This window comes from Triturus cristatus, chromosome 5_2 (genome assembly GCF_964204655.1).
Source record: "Triturus cristatus chromosome 5_2, aTriCri1.1, whole genome shotgun sequence".
Lineage (NCBI taxonomy): Eukaryota > Metazoa > Chordata > Amphibia > Caudata > Salamandridae > Triturus > Triturus cristatus.
Window position 1 is genome coordinate 515657231 of NC_140588.1, and position 26869 is coordinate 515684099.

At 48.8% G+C, this 26869-nt stretch overlaps 1 protein-coding gene across 3 annotated transcripts in view; it reads left to right on the forward strand.

Moving 5' to 3' along the window:
• Positions 1 to 26869, forward strand: part of TRANK1 (tetratricopeptide repeat and ankyrin repeat containing 1) — a 1100402-nt gene that overhangs the window by 714650 nt on the left and 358883 nt on the right. For all 3 annotated transcript variants that reach the window (XM_085607558.1, XM_085607559.1, XM_085607557.1), the window contains one exon: positions 9708 to 9845. In XM_085607558.1, coding sequence (XP_085463684.1) covers positions 9708 to 9845 — 138 coding nt within the window. The remainder of the gene's footprint in view (positions 1 to 9707; positions 9846 to 26869) is intronic.

The following is a 26869-nucleotide window of genomic DNA, read 5'->3' on the forward strand; positions in this document are numbered from 1 at the left end:
GCTGGGTGAAAATCAGGGTCAGGAGCCCAATGCATTTCAATGGGGATTGGTCACTGTAAAAGAGTCCTCAGGCTCTGGCTACGAAGCCAGTCAGGCTGAACCAGCAGTGAGCTCTGGCGTTGTGATGCTCTGGGGTGGGCGGGGGCACCTTTGGTCCTCATTTCTAAGATCCCGTGGCGACGGGTGCAGGGGTGTCTTAAGGTGTCAAGTTTTTCCTTACCGGAGCAGTCGCGGTGAAGGGGGCTGCGTGCAGAGGCTGCAGGCAATGTTGGGGAGCCCAGGAGGGGTGAAACTACGATGGACTCAAACTACGGAGGGATGGGGAACCATGTTGGCACTGGTAGCCCGCTTCCACTCGGGCCGGAGGCAACAGCTGTCGGGTTTAGGTGGTTCCGGAGGCCTCAGAGTCTTCTCTTTTGAAGATTCTTCAGAACAGGGCGTGTTCACAGGAGATCTTGAGTCTTTTTCGGAGACAGGCAGTCCTCCCACGTTTCTGCAGTCACAGCTGGAGGACGAGTCCACTTTGGCTCCATTTTTGATGAGGGATGCAGACAGACTGGCAGGGTTGGTACCAGATCAGCTGCTGCTTCTCTCTTTTCAGCTTTTTGGGCTCTTCTGTGTCCTCTCTCTTCTTAGGTCATCAGGATCTATGTCTCTCGTGCCAGGAATTCCCCTAAATACTTATTTAAGGCTGTTAGAGGAGTGTAGGGTAGTGGCCAACGGGCTACTGGCCCCTGGGGTCACTACCCCCCAGTATGACCACTTCCTGTGTATGCCATCCCAAAGATTCCTCTCCTGTGGGGGGAGCCAGATTTGCATTCCAAGGTGTCAGCTTCTTTGAAGCTCGCCAGTCCAAGGAGGCTAATGCAGCAGGTTTTCCTGTGGGTTGGGGTATTACACCCTCTTCCTGGGCAGTCTTTTGTCCTGGGTCTACTGAGAGCAAAGGCTCTCACCCGAGGAGGTCAGAACAGTGTGGCAGTTGGCAGGCAGGCAGGCAGGGCCCAGTCTGCTAGGACACCAGAGGAGGGTAGGTTTTCAGGGGGCACCTCTAAGGTGCCCTCTGGGTGCATGTATTGGTAAATCCAACACTGTCATCAGTGTGGGTTTTTTAATATGAGATGTTTGATACCAAAAGTCCCTATTTTCAGTGAAGTCCTCATGTTGCTAGGGGAGCTCATTTTCACCAGTGTCCGGCACATGTTTTAAAATGGCTTCCCTGGTCACTTGTGCTGGCAGTAATCGGACTGACCAGCACAGGAGCATATCTGCTTATGCAGGTATGCCCTCACATGTAATATTCAGCACCTGCCTTAGGGCTGTTTTGCCTGCTGCTTACAAATATTACATGCAGTGGTAGGGGACATGGCATACAGGGATGTGACATGTCGTGTTTTTGCTTTTGTCTGCACTAAGACACGCAGCCGCAGTGGCAGTCTTGCAGGTGCTTGGTAAGGGGTCCCTTAGGGTGGCACAATTTGTACTGCAGGCCTTAGGTACCCTTTGTAGTACCTCAGGGCCTTGTTACCAGGGTACCATTTACCAGGGACTTACAGAAGGTGCTAAAGGTTTTTCCAATTGAGCAGTTTTGGTGAAGATCTCTGGCACTAGGGACCTGGTTAGCAGGAACCCAGTGCACTTTCAGTGGAAATCACATCATGTACCAGGCAACATGTGGGGGTGACAATGTCAAAAAGGGGCACTTTCCTAGACTCCGCTACTTAAAAAAACAAACAAATAAGTGTAAATATGGCTCTCCTCCTTTCCATCACTCCGTGTCGCGCGATGTCCCTATTCTGTCCTTTCTCCCTATGCTTGCTGATCTTCCCGGGCCATTAATGACCGCACAACGGATCCATGAGCTGAGATTGGATATGAACTCTATCTTTGGTACCCATTTGAATCCCTGTCGTGTGCCTTCAGGCCCTAAAGATTTGAGGTGGCCCCCAGTCTGAGCATTGCCAGCTAATCTGTTCTCGGTGTGGACTACGCCCCTTGATTCAAGGCAGGGCTCTTCTTCGCGCCCAGCTCTGCGGACTCCAGCCATTGTGCAATGTCTGGTGCCGCCTTAATTGCCACGACTTGATGCCACCAGTCTAAACCTTGATACTGGCATTAATGTCCCCGACATCGGAAGGAGAGACCGTAGTTTTGTTGGACCTTAAGACTTATCGGCAGCCCTCTCCGAGGTTGCATACAGCATGCCTTTACTCTCATTTGGACTGTGAAAACGTCCCAAAAATATGGAAACAACTGGATGACCCTTATGATGATGATGACAATCTCTTCTAGGACTTGCAAGATGCCAGTGACCTGGATACCTGTCCAAACATTGACCTTTCCTCCTTTAATACTCAGTGGTAATAGAGGAGTCTGCCCCCTTCACAGCAGCAATTGGGAGAGTAGCAGACATTTTAGACCATACCTTACCCATTACAGAAGTCAAAACAAATGCCCTGATGTAGGTCCTTAATCCTGGAGGGACAAGTCAAAAACCTCTTGTACTCTTTAATGAGGCCCTTTCTGATGGGCACCTGGGCAAAACCAGTGTTTTCCCCACCCAGTCAACAGGCAGGTGGCAAGACAGCATAGGCCTGCTCCTTAGACCCAGATTTCACTTGCAACATCTGACTCCAGAAAGCCTGCCAGAAGCGAAATTAGAGACTAAACGCATGGAAATATTTGGCAAACACGTGTTTTGTGGGATGGAGTGGCAGACATCTTGCCGGCTATTGTTGAATACATTTGCCAAACCTACAAACTCTTGTACAGGATGGTCAAGACATGGCATATACTCGGATCTGGACACAGCTGACAGGAGGATGAGTGTTGTGTTTACGTGCCACACTTGGATTCGCTCCTTTGGCTTCTCAGATGATGTTCAGCAAGCTTTAAAAGACATGCCCTTTGATGGTTCCAGGTTCTTTGGAGCGAAGGTGGGCTTGGCCATGGAGAGCTTTAAAGAGAGCAAGGCCACTGTCCACTCTCTAGGCCTAGCTCCATCAATTCTGCAGTTCTCCCAGAAACATAACCCTTCTGATGCTTTGGGAGTGGATACTAGCACAGACAGTGCCAAAATAAGCTCCTGCAACAATAGGCCTCTCACTGGTTTCATAGGTAGAGGCAGGAGGATCAAGCTGACAGGGTCCTGGCCCCTAGGGGCAACGATATACCTAATCAACAGTACCCCTCTCACCCACACCACAGCTGCCGCAAAGGTACTTTAGGTCATCTTTGGCAGTGCACGATTACCCAGGCCACATCACCTTTCACCTCCCCAGGTGGAGAAGCATCACATCCGACCAATGGGTGCTCGATATTCTGGAGCCCGGTTACTCTCCATCCTTCCTGATCCCCCCCCGCAGATAATTTCACCTACACCACAACACCTTCTACAAGATCATCCGAAAGGTATGGGCTCTCTTGGTCAAGGGAGACATACAGAGGGTGCCGGCATCAAAGTTTGGGGATGGTTGCTACTCCCGTTATTGCCTGGTTCTGAAGGACGGAGGGCCATGTTCAAGGAGGAAACGTTCAGGATGCTCACCCTGGATCCAGTATCCTGCATGTGTACCACTCCAGGTGACACATGCAAGCTTTGCAGTGGGATCTAAACTCCCAGTGGGTTTCGCACCAAGCGAACCTATCAGACTCCAACCAGGTGTCCGTGGAGACTATGAACAACCTGCAGTGATGGCTGCTCGGCGGCAATTGGACATGGTGCAGATCCCTCTCCCCGACCCACCCAGAGCCAACAGTCATGACGGATGCATCATTGCTGAGTTGGGGAGGTCCTCTGGGAGATGTGCAGATCAGGGACTCTGGTCTCCACATCAACTTTCCGGAGATGCAAGCGATTCACTTGGCATTGAAGATGTTCCTCCTATCCATCAATTAGACACGGATTCAGTCGCTAATAAATAACACTACTGTTATGTGGAACTGCAACAAACAGGGTACATGGGGTTGTGGGTCCTATGCTAGGAGGCTCTACATCTCTGGAAGTGGCTGAACACTCTGTGCATCTACCTGGTCGCCCAACACTTGGCCAGATCTTTAACCCCTTCCGTTCTCCTGTCGGCCAACGGCGGTCGCAAGCACTACTTGGCTAGTGCTGCGCACGTCCGTTGGCCGGCGCGTCCCGCCCACTTTTTCAAACCGCGGCGAAATTCGTGCTGCGGTTAAGCGGCTATGCACCAGAGCTAATGAACTCAACCGCTGTTGCCTAGTGGATCACAAATAGCATTTGCACTCGGTGGTGATACAAGGCATCTTCCAACAATAAGTAGAACCCTGGATCGATCTGTTTGCAACTGCAGAGAACGCACAGTGTCGTGTTTTTTAACTTTCCCAAGAACATTCTTCCTCAGGGATGCCTTTAATCTCTACTGGGGCCTTTCTGCCCTAGTCTTACCTGCCCAGAGCACTGAAAAAGATCAAGAAGGACTGGGCCCTAGTCATCCTAGTGGCCCTGGACTAGTTGAGGAGAGTTGTTATCCACAACTTCTGGCGATGAGAATCTGCCTCCCACTTCGGCTGGCCCTTCTGGGGACCTCCTGTCCAAGAGTAGGATTGGATCTTGCACCTGAATTTGCACCACCTGCACCTGTATTTGTAGAAGCCAGGTGTCCTTCTTCTGAAACAGTACATGCTGGATTCTGGGGGAAATGTGTTGTCTGGTGTTTTTCAACATGATATTCAGTCTTTACAGGCAATGTTTTGTCTTTCCTTAGCTTTCCAAGGCTTTGCATTTGCCAGATTAGTCCTCTCTTTTCACATCACGTGGTGTGATGCATTTCTTGAAATGCTGGTCCATATGTTCTTGCCAACACTGTTTGTAATGCTATAGAGGGATCTTAATTTGGTACTCACATCCATTTTGAGCCCATTCAAAGCTACACTGTTTGCTCACCGCTAAAACTGTGTTCCTCATTGCTATAGTGAATGAAATCCAGGCCTTGAACTTCTAGCAGCCATTCACATCCTTTTTTCAGCATAAGCTGGTCCTCTGAACAAAAGTGGCATTCTGGCCAAAAGTAGTGATGTCCTTCCACAAAAGGCGATTTATCACTCTGCCAGCTTTCTATGTCCCTCCTCACCCATCCAAGGAGAAGGAATGGTTCCATCGGTTAAACCCTAAGAGTGCCTTCTGTTTTTCATTGTTCTGACCAGAAACTATTGATTGGGTGACCAACTTTTTGTGGGCTTCTCTGGAACAAAAAAGGGTAACAAAAAAAGCACCATCTTCCAAATGTATTGGAATCCTTTGGATTTTCGATGGCTTCAGAAGCTTTTGGTAGCAAATAAAAGAACAGACCAAGAGCAAACACAGTGCCAGAAGGACATTAAGTTCTGCCTTGGCTTCTAATACGATACTAAAGGGGATGATGGACGGAGCGCTTGGGCAAATCAAGCACTCACCCACAGTCAACGATCTGGGTTTAATCCATCATCATTCTTTAGCTCACTCCACCACCCCAGTTCAGACATGGCCATATGCAAATCAGTCTGACCCTGTGCCTCATGGGAACAGTCCAGCCCGAACTGCCAAGCCATGTCTTCCCTGGACCGGAAACAAGCATCCTGGGACCGGTTTCAGGTTCATAACCCTCATCAGCCAGGCTATCTTGAATCCAGTGGCAAAGTGAGCAAGGGACCCACGTCTGGGCATACCGTGCCAACTTAGGGCGAACAAAGCGATACTAAAGGGGATGATGGACGGAGCGCTTGGACAAATCAAGCACTCACCACCAGTCAACTGATCTGGGTTTAATCCATCATCATTCTTTAGCTCACTCCACCACCCCAGTTCAGACATGGCCATATGCAAATCAGTCTGACCCTGTGCCTCATGGGAACAGTCCAGCCCGAACTGCCAAGCCATGTCTTCCCTGGACCGGAAACAAGCATCCTGGGACCGGTTTCAGGTTCATAACCCTCATCAGCCAGGCTATCTTGAATCCAGTGGCAAAGTGAGCAAGGGACCCACGTCTGGGCATACCGTGCCAACTTAGGGCGAACAAAGCGATACTAAAGGGGATGATGGACGGAGCGCTTGGACAAATCAAGCACTCACCACCAGTCAACTGATCTGGGTTTAATCCATCATCATTCTTTAGCTCACTCTACCACCCCAGTTCAGACATGGCCATATGCAAATCAGTCTGACCCTGTGCCTCATGGGAACAGTCCAGCCCGAACTGCCAAGCCATGTCTTCCCTGGACCGGAAACAAGCATCCTGGGACCGGTTTCGGGTTCATAACCCTCATCAGCCAGGCTATCTTGAATCCAGTGGCAAAGTGAGCAAGGGACCCACGTCTGGGCATACCCTGCCAACTTAGGGCGAATAAAGTGATACTAAAGGGGATGATGGACGGAGCGCTTGGGCAAATCAAGCACTCACCCCCAGTCAAATGATCTGGGTTTAATCCATCATCATTCTTTAGCTCACTCCACCACCCCAGTTCAGACATGGCCATATGCAAATCAGTCTGACCCTGTGCCTCATGGGAACAGTCCAGCCTGAACTGCCAAGCCATGTCTTCCCTGGACCGGAAACAAGCATCCTGGGACCGGTTTCGGGTTCATAACCCTCATCAGCCAGGCTATCTTGAATGCAGTGGCAAAGTGAGCAAGGGACCCACGTCTGGGCATACCCTGCCAACTTAGGGCAAACAAAGCGATACTAAAGGGGATGATGGACGGAGCGCTTGGGCAAATCAAGCACTCACCCCCAGTCAACTGATCTGGGTTTAATCCATCATCATTCTTTAGCTCACTCCACCACCCTAGTTCAGACATGGCCATATGCAAATTAGTCTGACCCTGTGCCTCATAGGAACAGTCCAGCCCGAACTGCCAAGCCATGTCTTCCCTGGACCGGAAACAAGCATCCTGGTACCGGTTTCGGGTTCATTACCCTCATCAGCCAGGCTATCTTGAATCCAGTGGCAAAGTGAGCAAGGGACCCACGTCTGGGCATACCCTGCCAACATAGGGCGAACAAAGCGATACTAAAGGGGATGATGGACGGAGCGCTTGGGCAAATCAAGCACTCACCCCAGTCAACTGATCTGGGTTTAATCCATCATCATTCTTTAGCTCACTCCACCACCCCAGTTCAGACATGGCCATATGCAAATCAGTCTGACCCTGTGCGTCATGGGAACAGTCCAGACCGAACTGCCAAGCCATGTCGTCCCTGGACCGGAAACAAGCATCCTGGGACCGGTTTCGGGTTCATAACCCTCATCAGCCAGGCTATCTTGAATCCAGTGGCAAAGTGAGCAAGGGACCTGAAACAAGCATCCTCCTGGGCTCACTGTGCCACTGGAATCAAGCTATCCTGGCTGAAGAGGGGTGAAACCCCGAAACCGGTCCTAGGATGCTTGTTTCCGGTCCAGGGAGGACCTGGCTTGGCAGTTCGGGCTGGTCTGTTCCCATATAGCCAGGTCTAAGCTGGGGTGGCATGGTGAGCAAAAGATTGATGGATTTAACCCAGATCTCTTGACGGGGGGTGAATGTTTTGATTTGTTATGCATTCCGTCCGTCAATTGTGTCTTTTGCTTTCTCGCCCTAAGTGCGCCAGGTATGCTCAGACGTGAGTCCTGGGCTCACTATGCCACTGGAATCAAGCTATCCTGGCTGAAGAGGGGTGAAACACCGAAACCGGTCCTAGGATGCTTGTTTCCAGTCCAGGGAGGACCTGGCTTGGCAGTTCGGGCTGGACTGTTCCCATGAGGCACAGGGTCAAGACTGATTTGCATATAACCCGGTCTAAGCTGGGGTGGCATGGTGAGCAAAAGAATGATGGATTTAACCCAGATCTCTTGACTGGGGGTGAATGTTTTGATTTGTTATGCATTCCGTCCATCAATTGTGTCTTTTGCTTTCTCGCCCTAAGTGCGCCAGGTATGCTCAGACGTGAGTCCTAGGCTCACTATGCCACTGGAATCAAGCTATCCTGGCTGAAGAGGGGTGAAACACCGAAACCGGTCCTAGGATGCTTGTTTCCAGTCCAGGGAGGACCTGGCTTGGCAGTTCGGGCTGGACTGTTCCCATGAGGCACAGGGTCAAGACTGATTTGCATATAACCCGGTCTAAGCTGGGGTGGCATGGTGAGCAAAAGAATGATGGATTTAACCCAGATCTCTTGACTGGGGGTGAATGTTTTGATTTGTTCTGCATTCCGTCCATCAATTGTGTCTTTTGCTTTCTCGCCCTAAGTGCGCCAGGTATGCTCAGACGTGAGTCCTGGGCTCACTGTGCCACTGGAATCAAGCTATCCTGGCTGAAGAGGGGTGAAACCCCGAATCCGGTCCTAGGAAGCTTGTTTCCGGTCCAGGGAGGACCTGGCTTGGCAGTTCGGGCTGGACTGTTCCCATGAGGCACAGGGTCTAGACTGATTTGCATATAGCCAGGTCTAAGCTGTGGTGGCATGGTGAGCAAAAGAATGATGGATTTAACCCAGATCTCTTGACTGGGGGTGAATGTTTTGATTTGTTCTGCATTCCGTCCATCAATTGTGTCTTTTGCTTTCTCGCCCTAAGTGCGCCAGGTATGCTCAGACGTGAGTCCTGGGCTCACTGTGCCACTGGAATCAAGCTATCCTGGCTGAAGAGGGGTGAAACCCTGAAACCGGTCCTAGGATGCGTGTTTCCGGTTCAGGGAGGACCTGGCTTGGCAGTTCGGGCTGGACTGTTCCCATGAGGCACAGGGTCAAGACTGATTTGCATATAGCCAGGTCTAAGCTGGGGTGGCATGGTGAGCAAAAGAATGATGGATGTAACCCAGATCTCTTGACTGGGGGTTAATGTTTTGATTTGTTCTGCATTCCGTCCATCAATTGTGTCTTTTGCTTGGCTTCTAATACAGCCTATCTCTGACTGTAGCTGTATCGTTTTAAACCGTTGTTATGGCTGACTTTAGATCTAATTTAGTCAAGACCTCATTGGACATCACGTTCAATAAACTCTTGCTTAAACATCCTCGGCTCACCCCGACACCTTACATGGGGCAGCAAGACCAACACGTGCCAAATACAAGGATTTCCCCTCATCCAGATACACCTGGATTCGGAATGAACCACGTCCCACTGATGGCAATACAGACATTTTCTTTTAACATGTTTTTACTGCCATAGGCTTTCTTTCTATCACGTTCATCCATCCATTTATCAGTTCATACATTTTCATTAATAATAAAAGACAAATAAGTGTACACATCCCTTTTGTGTTTTGAGTAAAGTCATGAATGCCCAGTGGGTGATGAGGACAATATTCCAGTCAGATCAAGTGAAGAAGGATAGTTGAGAAGGAGGGTAAGATCAGAGGAAATTTGCTTGTTCATGGTTATCTATGAAAAGATTTAAAGTGCATCATGAAATCTCAATGTGTGCTGGTTTTTAGGATGTTGCTAAAGAGTAGAAGTGGATGCTATTTGATGCAAAATAGTTCATCTACCTGGATGACTTGAGGAAGTAAGATGGATTAAACAATAGTTGTAGTTCTCTGGAAACTAGATATCTGCTTAATAATCCTGACTAGAATACAGTTGCATGATTAATATTTATTAACATTGTGTTAGTATGACATCTAGAAAGTAAGAGAAATATTGAGCACCCTTCAAGTGACTTAACCCTGTTTTGTCTTGGAGAAGCAGTCAACATATGCTGATGACTACTAATTATTGTCAATTATTTTTGTTGTAGGTGATATTGGTTGCAAATGAAATGGCAAAAGAAAAGATTCCAGAGGAACTTAGCCTGGCTCTTGTATTGACCATTTATGAAGCTAAAGGTTTAGAATTTGATGACGTTCTCCTGTACAATTTTTTTACTGATTCTGAGGTATTGAATGTTTCATAAAAAAATATGCAGTACAAAGTTGACTACTCAAAAGTTGTGCATTATTTTAAAATGCATTGCAAATTGAAAGATGGTTATGTTGATTTCTACAAATTTGCTCTTTTGTAATTCTTTTCAAGAATGTTAAATCAGTAGATATATTTAATGCATGAACACAAGGCAGACATCATGATGTTGCAGTGGAAAACAATCCTGGTGGCTGAGTTTGAGAAGAAGGAATGTGATTTTATCTTTATTGTGTTGGATGTAAAACATACATTTGTGAATTTCTTGGTGCAAAAGCAAAGATTGTCCCGATAAGTATTCCTCTTTAATACTCGAATATAGGTAATGAAACGTCCAAAAAACGGATGATTGTGTATTGAAAGACAATGTGCTGGTATTGCTGATTCTTTGGGTTGTAGTTACAAATTAGAAAGTATGCATTTTCTCGCCTTATCCTCTGTAAAGTATCAACGGTATGAATTTACAACAGTGCCTTGGAGTGATATGTGTAATGGCATGACTGGGTATTGGCACCACCAGTAGCTGTTCTCCAACTGCTGACAGACCAGATTTCTTTATGGATGTCAACACTGCTGTGTCTCTAAGTTTTGAGCAGCTTCAGCATAAACAGTGTTCTGTAGTAGGGGATCTCTGTGTATAGTCATAATCTATGTATAGTCCCGCCCATGTGCGGGGACCCCGGAGCAATCAAAATATCTCTTAAGCTGTCCTGCATTTGCAAACCTGCAAAGACACTTAAGAGACAGACAAAATAATTACAGCCTAATAACAATATGGCTGCACTGGCCAGCACTTCATCCGAAGTGAACACAAAAGCCAAAATAAAGTTTAAATGTCATTTTTATTCACATATGACATGTTCCTTTATTGTATCACACTCCCTTCACCAAAATCCCTTTGAACAATAGAGAGGAAGGGGTGGACAGACAAGCCCTATAGGCTGTCATTATGTGTCTGCTAAAAGGATACCGTGCCTTTAAGGAACTCTCCAGAGACCCCCGGTATCCCAGGATGCACAGCCAAAGCAAGTTACTTTCAGTTCTTTTTTCCGGCTCCTGCTAACAGGACCCGGGAGCATTGAGCTCTACCCTTTTGGGTGGATATTTTGGATAAAATTGGTTTTTTGAAGAAAAAAGTTTGTTCATTCGACGTCTAGAGCCTTTCTCTGCTGCATCCTGTAGTTTGGTGCAGTTTGACCCACTTTTAGCATTGCTTTATTTGATAAATGCCCTGAGTGTGGGAGGAAAATGGCCAAGACGGACCCACATGATGTCTGTATTCTCTGCTTATCATCTTCACACGTCCCTGCTACATGTGACATCTGCAAGACCTTCTCCAAGAGGACCCTGAGGGACAGAGAGAAGATTCGCCTTCAGAACGAGGAGAAGCAGAGAACAGGTGGGACTTCTGGGCATGGAGGATCTCCTTCCCCATCCTCTGCCCATGCTTCAGCCTCTGGAGGGACCTCCGGGCAGAAAAAGGAGCAGAAACGACGCCTACCGGCCAAAAGATCCCGTTCGACGTCGAAGACGACGACGTCGATGGCGAGAGGTACGGCACCGGTGTGTTCGCCGTTGATCCAGGGCTCTGGATCTCAGCGTCCTCGACGTTCGACGTCGAGAGAGGGGCCGGCGAGACCTCGGACTAGGTCGCCGTCGAAGGCTTCACAGTCGACGTCGACACAACATCGACGTCGTACTGAGCCCCGCAGACAGCGCCGCTCGCCGTCGAGGCGAGCCCGCTCGCCTCCTTCGCCGTCGACTCATAGATCGACGTCGACGCGGAGACACCGGCGACGGACGCCGAGTCAAAGGAGATCGCCGTCGAGTCGAAGGAGATCGCCGTCGAGGCGGAGGAGATCGCCGTCGAGGCGAAGGGGATCGCCGTCGAGGCGAAGGATATCGCCGTCGAGGCGACATCGCTCACCGTCGACGTCGAGAGGCTCGCCGTCGAGGAAAGGCAGGGGACGCTGATCGACTTCAGGGGGTAGACCCGCAAAGAAGAGAAGGGTGGACGGAAGTCCGGACAGGGCTAGTCCGGGTTCTCCGGCGAGGAGTGATGGAGGCCCGCAACCTCAGCCGCGGCCTCAGAAGCATCCTACGCCTCCTCCTCCTCCTCCACCTGACCCCCGGCTCCCGGTGGCGCCTCCTAAGCGACCTACGCCACCTCCGCTGCCACCGCCTCCGGTGCCGCAGCTCCGACCTTCGCCTCGGCGGCCAGTGGCTCCGAAGAGACTGAGATCACGCTCTAGATCGCGCCGGAGGTCACGGAGCAGACACAGATCGTCCACTCACACAAGGCATGGACGACGGAGGTATAGATCTCGATCCAGAGGCACGAGGTATTCGGACTCGTCTGGCACTGGACGGCTTTCCCCCACGTTATCGGAAACGCCGCCTACTAGAATCTCGCCAGTGGATGATATTGCCACTTTCCAAGATGTTCTGATGAGAGGGGCGGCAAAATTGGGACTCTCAGTGACAGTACCAGTTCCCCCTACCTCTGTGATATTCGAGACGTTACACAAGGCGCATCTATCACGCCCCCTCCTCCCTTTGGTTCCAGGTCTGGAGGAACCAGCCATGGAGGTCTTCTTGACACCGGCCGTGGTTAAGTCTGCTCCCTCAAGGTTGCAAAAGAAGTACAGGGCCCCTCATTCGGACCCGGCGTTCCTCAGGGTGGACCCTCCCCCGGACTCTGTCATTGTGGTTGCGGCTAGGAAGCAACATGCCACGTCACCCTCTTCCACAGCTCCTCCGGATAAGGAGAGTCGCAAGATGGACTCCTTGGGGAGGAGGATGTGCTCTACGTCAGCCACGACTATGAAGGCTGCTAGCGCCTCCGCTCTGCTGGGTCGCTATGACCGATCATTATGGGACTCCCTGCAACAGTTTGCTGACTCTCTGCCTAGGGATAAACGGGAAGACTTCCAGTAGGTGTTGAACGAGGGCATGATGGTCTCCAACCAGATCATCAGTGCAGCGGGGGATGTGTCATTGCTGGCGGCCCATGGGTGCTGTCATGGAGTACACATGAGGAGACATTCCTGGCTGAGACTTACCTCTCTAAAGCCTGAAGCGCAGCAAAAGATTGCTAACTTACCTTTCTCTGGCACGACGTTATTCGGGTCTCATGCGGATGACGAAATGGCCCGCATGAAGGCCGAAGCAGAAACCCTGAAAGCCGTGGGGTTGGAAAAACCCAAGGAACAGACGAGGTCATTCCGTTCCTATGGCAGGCGTTATTCTAAACAACGCGGCCAAGGGCGTCAGTCTGGTCAACAACAACAACACCGGCAACAACAACAGTTCCCGAGGCAGTCCTTTCAAAAGCGCCAGAGGGGCAGAGGACAGCATCAATCCTCGTTGGGGAACAAAGGCCCGGCCGGGTCGAAGCCCTGAAAGGTCACTTCCCCTTCATCCGTTACCCGCTCCGGTGGGGGGGAAGTATTCAATACTACCTGGCAGAGTGGAGAACAATAACTCAGGACAAGTGGGTACAGTCTTCGTTTCACCAGCCCGCCTCCACAGGTCCCACCAGTGCGCTCTCCCTACATGGTGCGAGAGCTCAAGTGGGAGGCGGACATTCTGTTAAAGAAGAAGGCGATAGAGACTGTTCCTTTGAGGCAACAAGGAAAAGGTCTTTACTCAAGGTTCTTTCTCGTCAGAAAAAAGGACAAGAACGAGTTCAGGCCTATTCTAGATCTGCGTCAAGAAAACAAGTGGATCCGCAGAGAAAAGTTCCGTATGTTGTCCCTGCATCAGATTTACCCTCAGTTGCATCGAGGAGACTGGCTGTGCGCCATAGATCTGCAGGACGCTTACTTTCATGTGCCGATCGCACAAAAGCATCGCAAGTTCCTGAGGTTTCTGGTAGGCAACAACCATTACCAGTATACAGTACTCCCGTTTGTCTGACGTATGCACCAAGGACGTTCTCCAAGTGCATGGCAGTGGTGGCAGCACACTTGCGGAAGAACAAAGTGTTTGTGTATCCCTACCTGGACGATTGGCTGATCAAAGCTGCCACGTACCAGGAAGCCCAGTGTCATTTCAACAGGACAGCTGCCTTGATTCATCGCCTGGGACTGCACATCAACATGACGAAGTCGGTGTCGATCCCTGTGCGGTGTCTCCAGTACTTGGGGGGCCTCAGTCAATACTTTGAACGCAAGCGTGTGTCCTTCGGAGGAGAGACGCTAATCTATCCGTTGGAAGGCCCTGCACCTCCTCTCAGCCCACTCTCCTATGGTGAGGATGGTGGCCTCTTTACTCGGGTCGATGGCTCCATGCATCTTTCTTACCCCCAATGCACGTCTGCATATGAGGCCTCTGCAGGAATGTCTGGAGGATCAATGGGACCAGAGGCGGGGGCGTTGGGAGGACAAGATTCATCTGTCCCAACACGCTCTACAGTCTCTGAAATGGTGGTGCTCCTCAGAGAATGTCTGCAAGGGGACTCCCTTTCACAAGGATATTCCGGTCCAGACCATAGTGACCGATGCGTCTCTCCAGGGCTGGGGAGCGCATTCGGGCCCTCTTCAGATTCAGGGGATATGGTCACAGACGGAGATGACTTACCACATCAACTTTTTGGAACTCAGAGCAGTACACTTGGCCCTGAAGGCGTTCCATCCCTCCTTCAAGACGAACTCCCTGCTAGTTCAGACGGACAATACTACTACCATGTATTACCTCAACAAGCAGGGGGGCTCCCGTTCACGCACGCTGTCTCGGGAGGCACAGACAATCTGGAATTGGCTGGTGGCCAGGAACCTAACGATCACGGCAACCCATCTGCCGGGAGTGCAGAATGCCCAAGCCGATGCGCTCAGCAGGCTCGTTCAAGAAAATCACGAGTGGGTGCTAAACGACGACGTACTAAGAGGCGTCTTCGCTGAGTGGGGCACTCCGGATATCGATCTGTTCGCTACAGCAGAAAACAGCAAATGCCGCGACTTCGCGTCCAGGTACTACCAACCAGGGACACTGGGGAATGCACTATGGATCAGCTGGTCGAACAGCTTTCTCTACGCCTTTCCACCCATTCTCCTGATTCCGGCGGTGCTGATCAAGCTGTCGCAATCCAGAGCCAGGATGATCCTGATTGCTCCGGAGTGGCCGAGGCAATGGTGGTTCACCGACCTTCTTCACCGGTCTGTTCTACCGCACCGGCGCCTGCCGTGCCGGCCGGACCTTCTCACGAAATTCGGAGGACAGATGGTTCACCCCAATCTCTCGTCCTTGAGTTTGGCAGCATGGCTCCTGAGCTAGTACAGTATGGACACTTGAACCTACCTCAGGACTGTATGGAGATCTTGAAAGAGGCGAAGAGACCGTCTACGAGGACTTCTTACGCCTATAAGTGGAAGAGATTCTGCTTATGGTGCACGGCAAAGGACATTGACCCTACATCCTGTAAAGAAGATGTTATTCTACCTTATCTGCTGAAGTTAGCTCAATCTGGGCTTAACTTTCAGTCTATTAAATTTCATCTTGCAGCTTTGACTGCGTATAGAAAGGGTCCTTCCCAATCCTCATTTTTTTCAAATCCCTGTGATTAAGGATTTTTTGGAGGGTTTGCGTAAGGTGTTTCCCCCTGTTAGAGGACCTTCCCCACCATGGGAATTGAACGTGTTGTTGTCCAGATTAATGAGGGAGCCTTTTGAGCCTATTCATAAGGCTTCTCTGCAGCATTTGTCCTGGAAGGCTGCCTTCCTTATGGCCATTACATCGGCCAGGAGAGTAAGTGAGATTCAGGCTCTGTGTTGTCAAGAGCCGTATACTGTATTCCATGCTTCTAAAGTGGTAATGCGTACTCATCCTAAGTTTTTACCTAAAGTGATATCTGATTTCCATGTAAATCAAATGATAACTTTGCCTACATTTTTTCAGCATCCCTCCTCTCCGGCGGAGAGGTCTCTGCATTTCCTAGATGTGCGTAGAGTGTTGAAATTCTATCTAGATAAGACAAAAGACATCCGCAGGTCGGATCAACTGTTTGTAAATTATGGTTCGGTAAGAACTGGTCTAGCTACCTCGAAGCAGACCATCTCCAGATGGATTGTGTCCTGTATTCAGCTCTGTTATCAGAAAGCTAATAAGACGTTGGGGGGTAAGCCTACAGCACATTCGACTAGGGGCAAAGCAGCGACTACAGCTTTGCTTAGGAATGTTCCAATCGCTGACATTTGTAAGGCTGCCACCTGGAAGTCGGTCCATACGTTTACAAAGCATTACTGCCTGGACTCTGATGCTAGGGCAGATGCGCAGGTTGGACAGGCTTCGCTGAGGAATTTGTTTGCACAGTAATTTGTTGGTGTTTGATTTTTACTCCGCCGCTATTTATTGGTTGGGATGGGCATGCTATTCTACTCATAGATTATGACTATACACAGAGATCCAATCACAAGAGAGCTCCACTGGATGTGTGGAGGAGGGAACGAGAGGCATGGGGTTCTAGGAGCAGCAGCCTCCAATACTAAATATTCATCACAAAAGTCCTCCCGAATGTACATTCGGGAGGACCGGTAGCTGACGTATAGGCTTCGGGACGCATTGACCTCAAGTTACAAGGAAACACAACTGTGGTTTCTCCCCCGCCCCCTCCCCCATGGGACAAGTTGTCCAAATTACTAGGGCTTCACTATTGGAAGCAGCTCTAAGACGGTGAAGTGTGCCTTGTGCCACACTCCCGCAGTGGTATCACATTACCTATTTTGGTAAGAACGGAGCCCTTGATTTCTTTTTCTAGGTCCTGATGAATGCCACTGACCCTTCGGGGCCATCCAGGCAGAAATATGTCGACCATCCATTAGACCATTCACTAGACGGTTGGGAACAATAACCGTCCCAACTACCGTCACACCTATATTTTAATATCATATGGTATTCATCTCACATTAAAGAACTGCTACTGATTACTATAATGATTTTTAACTTCACTCACATAGTCACGGGCCCCCACTCCTCCACTTAGAAGTGCATCCTTGTCGTCAAGTGTATGCCCGCCCTCCATCAAACGAAGGTTTTGGAGGGCGAGGACTGGCCAATGATGAAGCATGACACCAGGTGGTGTGTGAGACCAGTCCGTATCTTTTTGTGAGATGCCCACACCTACGACGTTCTTGTAACTCGCTTGGGTTATCACACTAGGAGCAGCTCTTTTGTGATGAATATACACAGAGATCCCCTACTACAGAAGGAGTAGTTTCTTACCTGTAACTCCAGTTCTGTTGTAGGGGTATCTCTGTTATAGTCATAAGCGACCCTCCCTCCTCCCCGGTGGAGTAAACTGACAGTATCAGGCATGTTGTTGTACACCTTCAAAAAGAACTGAAAGTAACTTGCTTTGGCTGTGCATCCTGGGATACCGGGGGTCTCTGGAGAGTTCCTTAAAGGCACGGTATCATTTTAGCAGACACATAATGACAGCCTATAGGGCTTGTCTGTCCACCCCTTCCACTCTATTGTTTAAAGGGATTTTGGTGAAGGGAGTGTGATACAATAAAGGAACATGTCAGATGTTAATAAAAATGACATTTAAACTTTATTTTGGCTTTTGTGTTCACTTCGGATGAAGTGCTGGCCAGTGCAGCCATATTGTTATTAGGCTGTAATTATTTTGTCTGTCTCTTAAGTGTCTTTGCAGGTTTGCAAATGCAGGACAGCTTAAGAGATATTTTGATTGCTCCGGGGTCCCCGCACATGGGCGGGACTATTCATAGATTATGAGTATAACAGAGATACCCCTACTACAGAACTGGAGTTACAGGTAAGAAACTACTCCTTATCTCATAGGCTGACAAAACATGGATCTACAGGTTTGTATCAAGAATGTTCATATATATGTGTATGTGGTATTTCTATACCGTGAATCTAGCTGAACGGTAGTGGAGTAGTGTTCAGGGTCAAAGGCACAGATACAGTCAACAAGTGATTGGAGGGAAAAGCTTGATGCTAAGAGTCGAAGAGAAAGAGAACTGCTACTTTGTTGTGATGTAGTATTCTATAAACGGGTGTGTCTTCAGCTCTTTTCAAAATTGAAGCAGGTTTGGGACGGCTGGGTAAGGGGCTGGCACTCCAGATCCTGAATTCATTGATGGAAACTGTCTGGTGCCTTCTTTTTTCGTCTCCAGTCTAAAGGTGTCCTAGCCGCGGGTGTGCCGAGACCCACTGGAGGTGGTGAACTTGTAAGCCAGACTTGGGCAAGAGGTTTTGTCTGAGATGTCTTTATAGATGATATGACTTATCTTGGAGATCATGTGAGTTGGCAAGGGGAGCCAGTAGAGTCCTATCTGGGAGGAGATCAGGCTGTGATGGGAAACAACCTTTACAACGCAGTCATTACATCGCACTACATTTACAACGCAGTCATTACATCGCAGCATCCTTTACAACGCATGTCACTACAATGCAGCCATTACATTGCATGTCACTACAGCACATGACACTACAACGCATGTCACTACAACGCAGGCATTACATCGCATGTCTGTGAGAAAGTCTTAAGCTTTCCTAAACCAAGAAACAATTAAGGGATTTGACTTACTATTTCGTGGTGAGAATTCATGTTGTAGTTTACAGAAATCAGTCCCATATAAGCAGCTGAAACTCAGTAGATAGGTGTGAGAAAGTGCCATCTTTCTTGCATGGTATGCCCCCACTTTTTGCTGAATTGCTGAATGTACTTTGACTGAGTGTGCCCTGGACTCCTTCCAATCAGGTGCCCAGGGCCTATGTTCCTTCCCCAAAACCCATATTGGCAAACCCTGGCCACATGTCAGCCCCTGGTAAATGGTACCCTAGGTACCCAGGGCCTTGTGACCAGGGAAGGCCTCTAAGGGCTGCAGCACTCATTTTGCCACCCTTAGAGGCCCTGTACCCTTACACACACACACACTGTCCTTGCAGGCTGGGTGTCTGGGTACAAGACCAAACAAAGAGTTGACATGGCACACATCCCTGTGTGCCATGCCCACCACCTACAGGAGCAGGAGTCCTGTGCCCCTACAGTACCCAGGTCCATTCCTGGGCACTGTAAGTGCAGTGCTTCCATTTAAGAGTGCATGGTGCTGAGAGCTCGTCAAACCCGAACTCCACAGCACCATAATGGCAACACTGAAGACTGAGAATTTTGGTATCAAACTTCTCAGCACATTAAACCCACACTGATGCCAGTGTGGGATTTAATGTGCCAAGCACCCCAGAGGGCATCTTAGAGATGCCCCCTAAAACCTAACCTACAATCAACGTCTGTTCTGAGGCTGCCTAGGCTGCCACACAGCAGACATGTTGCTGGACCCCTGGGTAGGGGAGCCCCTGCTCTCCTGGGCCTGCAACAATGCACATCCTGGGCGAGGTGCTAAATCTCCTACCCCAGGATGGGCAGGGGGAAGCTTCAAAGGCATGCCGCCTCTGTGAGCTTCCCCAGGCCACTGCAACCCCTCACTCTGGCGGGAAGCTTGGCCGGAAACCCCAAATAAGGACAGGGGATGTGCCAGCCTGCCAACCCCACCCCTCAGGTGGGGGAGGCGAGGTGAAGCACATTTCCGGGCTCTCGCCATCTTGAAGATGGGAAGCCCTGCCCAATCAGGACTAGGCTACTGCCCCCCCCTCCCACAGGAGAGAGGCAGGATAGGGGGTGTACCCACCCCAGGACAGGGACCCATTGGTCCCTGCCCTTCACCTACCTGTAACGCCCCTAAATCTAGTATTTAGGGGCAACCTGAACCTTCCTATTCCAGATTCCGAAATCTGAAGAAGAGCTAGAAGAAAGAAGACCTGCCCTGCAGCTGCTAAGAAGAGGAAGACACCAACTGCTTTGGCCCCAGCCCTACCGGCCTGTCGACCCTCGAACCTGCTCCTGCTCCAACCCGGCATCTCTTGTGGCCGGCAACCTTACAAACCCCGGAGGACCTGGCTACTTTTTGACTCTAAGCCCCCTGGGACTCCCATGAGTAGAGGCTCTACTCAAAAATCTACTTCTAATCCCTGGCAGCAGCCCGGAACCGCGAACCCAGCACACTCTGCACCAGCCAAGCCTGGCCTGTGCCGGAGTGAACAAAGACCACGAGGACGACCCCACGGCGACTGTGAACCCGAGTCCGGCACCCAAGCACCTCCCTCGACACTCCTGAAGAAGCCTGCAGCCTCCGAACCAGGTGCTTTCCAACCGCGATCAACAGAGGGTAAGATTTCCCGACACCAAAAGGCACTCCTGCACCCGGCGCCCCACGGCCCCCTGTGCCCAATCCCGGGGTACCTACCTAGCCTCCAACTACCCAACTTACCTCTCTAAGTGGTGGTGGCACCTGAAGAATCTTCGTCCCCGAGCTTGCAGTCTTTTTCTAAAGCGGAGCTTTCCCATTGAAATCAATTGAGCGCCCGATGGCTCAAAAGCACCCTGCACCCAGCCGCCTGAGTGGCCCTGGCAGTGCAACCTCTACACCTATCTACTTCCCCACTTGCCCTGAGTAAGTGACCAGGAGCCCAGCTCCCACAGCCGCGTGGCCTGCTAGTCAGCAGCCACCAACCAAGGCCCCCCCTACCTCTCATAGGATAACATTGGGCCTAAATCTCACTGCACCCGGCCGCCCTTGTGCCGCTGAGGATGAACCAACTGTACCTACCTGACCCTGGGAGACCCCTGAGTCTATGCCCAGAACCTTAACTCTGCCAGTCGAGTACTTACCTTTAAACCTATAACTCAATTTTCTTCATAGGGTAACATTGACTGGTTCTTCCTGAAATTATTTCTGTGTGGACTTTTCAAAACTTAAAATATTCACCAAAAATCAGCCGAGTAACGAAAACGAAAATACTCACCTGCTATTAGGTGAGCTCCCTGTGCTGGATCTTGGTGCCCAACACTGACTTGAAAAATACTTACAACTGTACTTACCAGTAACCCAATTTTCTCCCATAGGAAATCATTGACTGTTTTTCTGTGAAATTTATTCTAAGTGTTAATTTCTGCAAACTTTAAATATTCTTTAAAAATCGTGTAATTTCTGAATACGTAATTACTTACCTGTTTTGAATAAAGGTCCCAGTACTGAGTCTAGGCACCCAGTACTGGATTACAAAAGTAACGAGAACATACTATACCTGCAACTTGAATTTTCTGCTATAGGGAATCATTGACTGTTTTCTATGAAATATTTTCTAAGTGTCAACTTTTAAAATCGCAAAATATTGTCTAAAAATCATCACAGTAATTAAGTCGACTTTTATCACTTGTTTCTAAGTACTGTCCCAGGACTGAATCTAGGATCCAGTCCTGGAATTCCAAAAGTAATCCAAAAAGTAATCTATTGCAAATAACTTGAAACTTCCATTGAACTCAGTGCATTATTGTGTTTAAAATTGTGTTGCCTATTGCAACCACTTGTAACTTTCTATAAAAGCCAATTGCATATTGCAAAAGTATTTATAGAAAACCTCTCATTCTGAGAAAGTATATTTTAATACCTATTGTTGGTTCTAAAATAAAACAAGCATATCTTTTTTATATATAAACCATTGGCCTAGAGTTCAGTTATTGAGTGTGTGAGACCATTTGCTGACTGAGTGTGTGCAACAAATGCTTTACACTGTCCTCTGATACTGCCTTACTGCTCGACCAAGCTACCACTGTAGAGAGTAAGGTTATATCTAACTTTAGCCTCTGCCAAACCTCTGTGGACTCTGTACACCCTGTACCTTTTTTGGGAACAGTATATACAGAGCCACTTTCTAACAATGTCATTCCATTACAATGCATAGTCCCCCTACAATATCCAACACTTACCCTACTGTTGCACCCCCTGGAGTTAGAATAGTAATTTTTACCCTTACACTATCCAACACTTACCTTAAACGCAATGTAATGGTTTGCGTTGTAAAGGTATAATGCAATGGAATGGAATGCGTTGTAAATGTAGTTTAAAAAAATTGGTTGTAATGGCTTGCGATGTAAATGTATGCGTTGTAAAGGAAGTTGCGATATAAAAACTGCGTTGTAAAGGCATGCATTGTAAATGTATTTGTTGTAACGTCATACATTCGGCTGTGATCAATTAGATAGTGCTTTGTTTACAGTTTGTGTTGGCTGCTATATATTTAATTTTGTAGTACTTGATCACTTTTGATGTAAACTTCACTGTTGCTTTCTGTCTCTAACCATAAAATGCGGAATGTTGACTGTTTGAATTTGCATCAAGTCCGTTGCTGTTTTATTTTTAGTATTTTATTTTTTATTTATTTATTTATTTTTATTTATTAGCATTTTTTGCAGCATCATACAGCATAATCTCCGCCCAAAAATACACTGCAATAATATTCCTTGCTTTAAAGAACAACTTAACAATTTAAAAACAAAAAAATAACATGGTAGGTACCTTCTTTTGATTGGAATATAGCACACACGTACATGACTTGCCTTGCTCTTTACACAACAAAAATAAAACTGCTAGTCCGGTAGGTTGTGGTTCCCCATTAATCGTCCACTGCCCCTCCACACTACTCCGCATCTACAACATTTTGAGCCAATAAATAGTCTCTCAGAGGTGTCCAGATATCTGTGGGTCTAGAAGTTGACGGCAATTCTTTCGCATATAATTCCAGCTGGTCTCGGCATGATATCATGTCTTTAATCCATCTATCAACCTTTGGAGCCAATTTGCTTTCCCATGTAAATAACACTCGCCTCCTTGCAAGTAAGAGGGCCACTCGTACAAACCTTCCCATCGCAGCTTTGATTTTGGGGACATAGCCCAGAAGGCACTCCAGCGGCGTACATTGCAAAACCTGTCCCGTCATAGTATGTATGGTAGCAACAACAGTTTCCCAATACTGGAATACCGGCTCGCATTGCCATGCAAGATGAAAGAAGTCAGCACCGTCCTGGCTACATCTCCTGCAAGTGTCGGAATCTCTAAGACCCATTTTGTGCAACTTAACAGGAGTATAGTACACTTGATGCAAAAATGTAAAGTGAATGATTCTCAGGTTGCTATTGGAGGTCAGCCGTCCAGATCTGTTCCCAGTCCCTATCAATGATCTGGGGAGTAAGTATAGCGTTCCATCGCTCCAGACTCCTGTCTGGTCCACGGATTGTGTCCCCCTGAACCGCTTTGTATAATTTAGTAATCAGCTTCTTCCTCGTTGGGGCGACTATCAAGGATTGTAGGGCCCTAAGTGGTTACGGCTCATCAGGAAAAGCAGTATAATGGTCCCTCACCGCCCGTTTCAATCTATAGCAAGTGCACTGAAATAGCGGAGTGGGATTTTGGATGTATTGTAAGTCATCCTCCGTGATGTACTTTCCCCCAGTATAGAGATCACTCATATGTGTGATTCCAGCCTCCCTGAGAGCTGCTATAGGCCCAGGTTCACATGCCACGGATATTGCCGCGTGCCCCTCAAGAGGCAGTGCCGGCGCATACAAAGGGAGCTTGTGCGCCTGCCCGCCTACCAATCACCTGCCAGGCCTTGACTGTGGCGTCTATTGTGTTGATCTCCGACCTGGGTGTTTGTCTAGGAGTATGTGTGATGACACTCATCAAAGGCACAGGGTAAGCGTCTCCTTCCTCAACCGCCACATGTGGAATATAGTCATGTGATTTAATCCAGTAATATGCATACTGCGCCTGCACGCATAGGTAATACACATAGAAGTCTGGAGCGGTGAAACACCCCCCCACGCCCCCCCCCCCCTCTCATAAGTCAGCGTTGAAGTATGCCAGCTAATCCTAGGCTGCTTATTTCCCCACACTAGCCTCAATAATTTAGTTTGTACCGTTCTAAAAAATTGTTTTGGCAGTGGGATTGGAATATTGCAAAAAAGATACAGATACCTAGTGAGGATGACCATCTTTATTACAGCTATACGATCTACCAAGGACAACAGCAGGCGGGCCCGCCGATCAACCTGCTGCACTAAAGTGGTATAAGCCTGCCCATAATTCACCGTGGCCATCACCTCAGGGTCTCGATGCACCCAAACCCCAAGGTACTTGACCGGTTCTTCTGACCACACCAGGGGGTACTCCACCTGGGGTGGGGCCGTAACTAGCTTTAGAGGAATGATTACAGATTTTGCCCAGTTTATTTGTAATCCTGAAAAGAGGCCGAATTTAATATATTCTTTTATAATCTGGGATAGATAACGCTGGGGTTCACGCACAAACAGGACCATATCGTCCGCGTATAGGGAAATCCCGACCGGCCGATGATTAAAATTTAGGGCAGCATCCCTATGCCTCTGCCTTATTTTACACGCTAATGGCTCTAATACAAGGGCAAAGAGAAGGGGGGACAGGGGACAGCCCTGTCTGGTGCCGCGCTCTATCTGAAATGGTTCTGATGTGAGACCGCCCACACAAACTCTCGCTGAGGCATCCACGTAGGAAACCTGTATCCAGCGAGTCAAAATGAAGGGAAATCCCATTCTGTGTAAAATATACATCATATATTTCCACTCTATAGAGTCAAACGCTTTTGCAGCGTCCAACAAAACTGCAACAGCTGACAGATCTGGGTTGAGCACATGGAACATGGCAAAGATGGTGCGCAAGTTGTGGGAGGTGGAACGTTCTGGAATAAACCCAGATTGATCTGGGAGCACCAATAGTGTCAGTAAAGGCTGTATTCTAGTGGCCAGAATTGTTGCTAAGATTTTTGCATCCAAGTTGATCAGTGAGAGTGGACGGTATGAGTCACAGTGTGCGGGAGACTAATCTTTCTTAAGGAGAGTGATAATTAGGGCCTGGTGCAAGGAAGGTTGGAGAATCCCTGATTCATGAGCTTCCGCATACATCTCTAGTAAGTGTGGTATAAGTAGGTCCGCATAGGCCTTGTAAGATCCGGCCCCGGAGGTTTATTGTTGGATAGGGATAGAATAGCTTCTCTTACAGCGGCCTCATCAATGGGCTGGCTTAGATACTCTCTATGGGTGTCGGATAGCCATGCACAGGCCGTGTCTTCTAGGTAGTCATTAAGCGCTGTATCATCCATGCCGCCACCGGTGGCATAGATATCTGAATAGAATCTCCGGAATTGTTCCACTATAGCATGAGGAGTGTAGTGTGCCGTACCGTTACAGTCCATAATGTGGTCGATTGGGGGATTGTCAATTCTGGAGCGCAATTTACCAGCTAGATTCCTGCCCGGCCTCCCCCCCCCCTCCCCGTAAGCTCTGGCCACATGTCGTTTAGATAGATACCTCACTTCCGTATCCGCCAATTTCCTATACTCTTCTAGTTGCTCGTGGATGTGCGCCAATATTGTCGCAGTCGGAACTCGCTGGTATTGGCTCTCAAGCTCCCCTAGCGTTCTCTCTAGCTTGGACAACTGTCCTCTAAGGTCCTTAAGAATTCCCGCTGTTGTACTTATACACACCCCTCTAATCGTCACCTTGAAGGCTTCCCATAGAGTCGCCTGACTGTCTACAGAGCCCACATTTAAGTCAAAATATTGTGCAATAGGCTTTCTAACAGTGTCATTATAAATCGGATCTAACAATGCCTCTGCCCTAAACCGCCACGTAAAGGGGCGGTGCGGGTTAGTGGGAATGTGCACATCAAGGACAACAGGGTTATGATCAGACAATGTACGCGGGAGCGTGTAAACGTTGTTCACCCACCCATTGGCCTCACCATTCAGCAGCCAGTAGTCTAAACGCGACCAGCTGCTAAACGCAGGAGTTACGTGCGTGCCCTATAGCACTCCCTCATTACGCAGTCGCCACACGTCCACCATCCCCATCTCTCCCACGGCGTCCCTCACACACTGTGCCACTTTGAGTACGTGCACCTGCTGTGTTGGATTTATCTACTAAAGGATTGAGATGGGTATTCAGGTCACCTCCCCAATGTACCGCCGCCTCGGGCCAAGAGCGCAGTATATTAAGCATTTGCAGAAAAGGCACTGTATCATTTACAACAGGTCCATACATATTCACCACTGTCACCAGCGCCATTCCCAGCTTTCCCTGCACCATTGCCCATCGGCCCTCCGTATCAACGCAGGTGTGTATAGGCCGGAACGGCACCCCCTTTTTGATAAGAATAAGAACACCCCTTGAGTAGGTAGAATATGATGAGGCCAACTGATAGGCTGCCCATCTACACGCCACCCTGTCCTCTGTGTATTTGTTCAGGTGTGTCTCCTGTAAAAGAGCGATCGACACAGTGTGCCTATCTAGTTGTGCTAATACTTGTCTAATCTTCTTTGGGGTGTTTAACCCCCGGGCATTCCAAGTTATACATTTATACATTTCCCCTGTCATATATAGTTAGAAGCAAAGCAACTTATAGAGCGTGATATTATACAGAACATGTACATACATCTACACGCAGTACAGGTAACATTGCACTCCCAATCAAGGTACCTCCAATATAGTAACCCAAACCCCTCCAACCCTCCCCCCCCCACCCACTTCAGCATCCCCAATTTGCCAAAGACAAGACCCTCATGGAAAAACCAACCCCACAACAACAACAACTTATCCCATGTCAAGTGGGGAATTCCCATTGGGGGTCGCGGCGGCGAAGTCCACTCCCAGATCTGCGTGGGAGGGGGCCGCCGGTAACCAATATTGCCCTCCTATCCGTAGCCAATCCACCGGATCCATGCAAACGATATGGTGCCGGGCATCAAGTGTATATATAGACATCTGTAGTCCCAGCAACACACTATCAGGTAATTCCCACTCCATCCACCACATGACTGGAGAGCCCTATACTGCCCCATCTGGCAACATCATCCTACTAACAGACATGGCCACAGCAGTACACTAAAGACCTGATGGGTGTCTCCCTCCGAACAGTTCATGTGACGGCAGTACATCCTGTAAGCATTTCCACCGCAACATGTAGCGCGCCCCTGGGCATTGTCTTTGCGCACACAAACACAAACATACAAAATGCGGTCAGTGGGCTCAAAGCCCCTTACTCCTCAGTCGTCAAAGTCCGATGTGTGGGCCGGAGAACTGCGCCTCCGACGCAGGGATCTAGCATA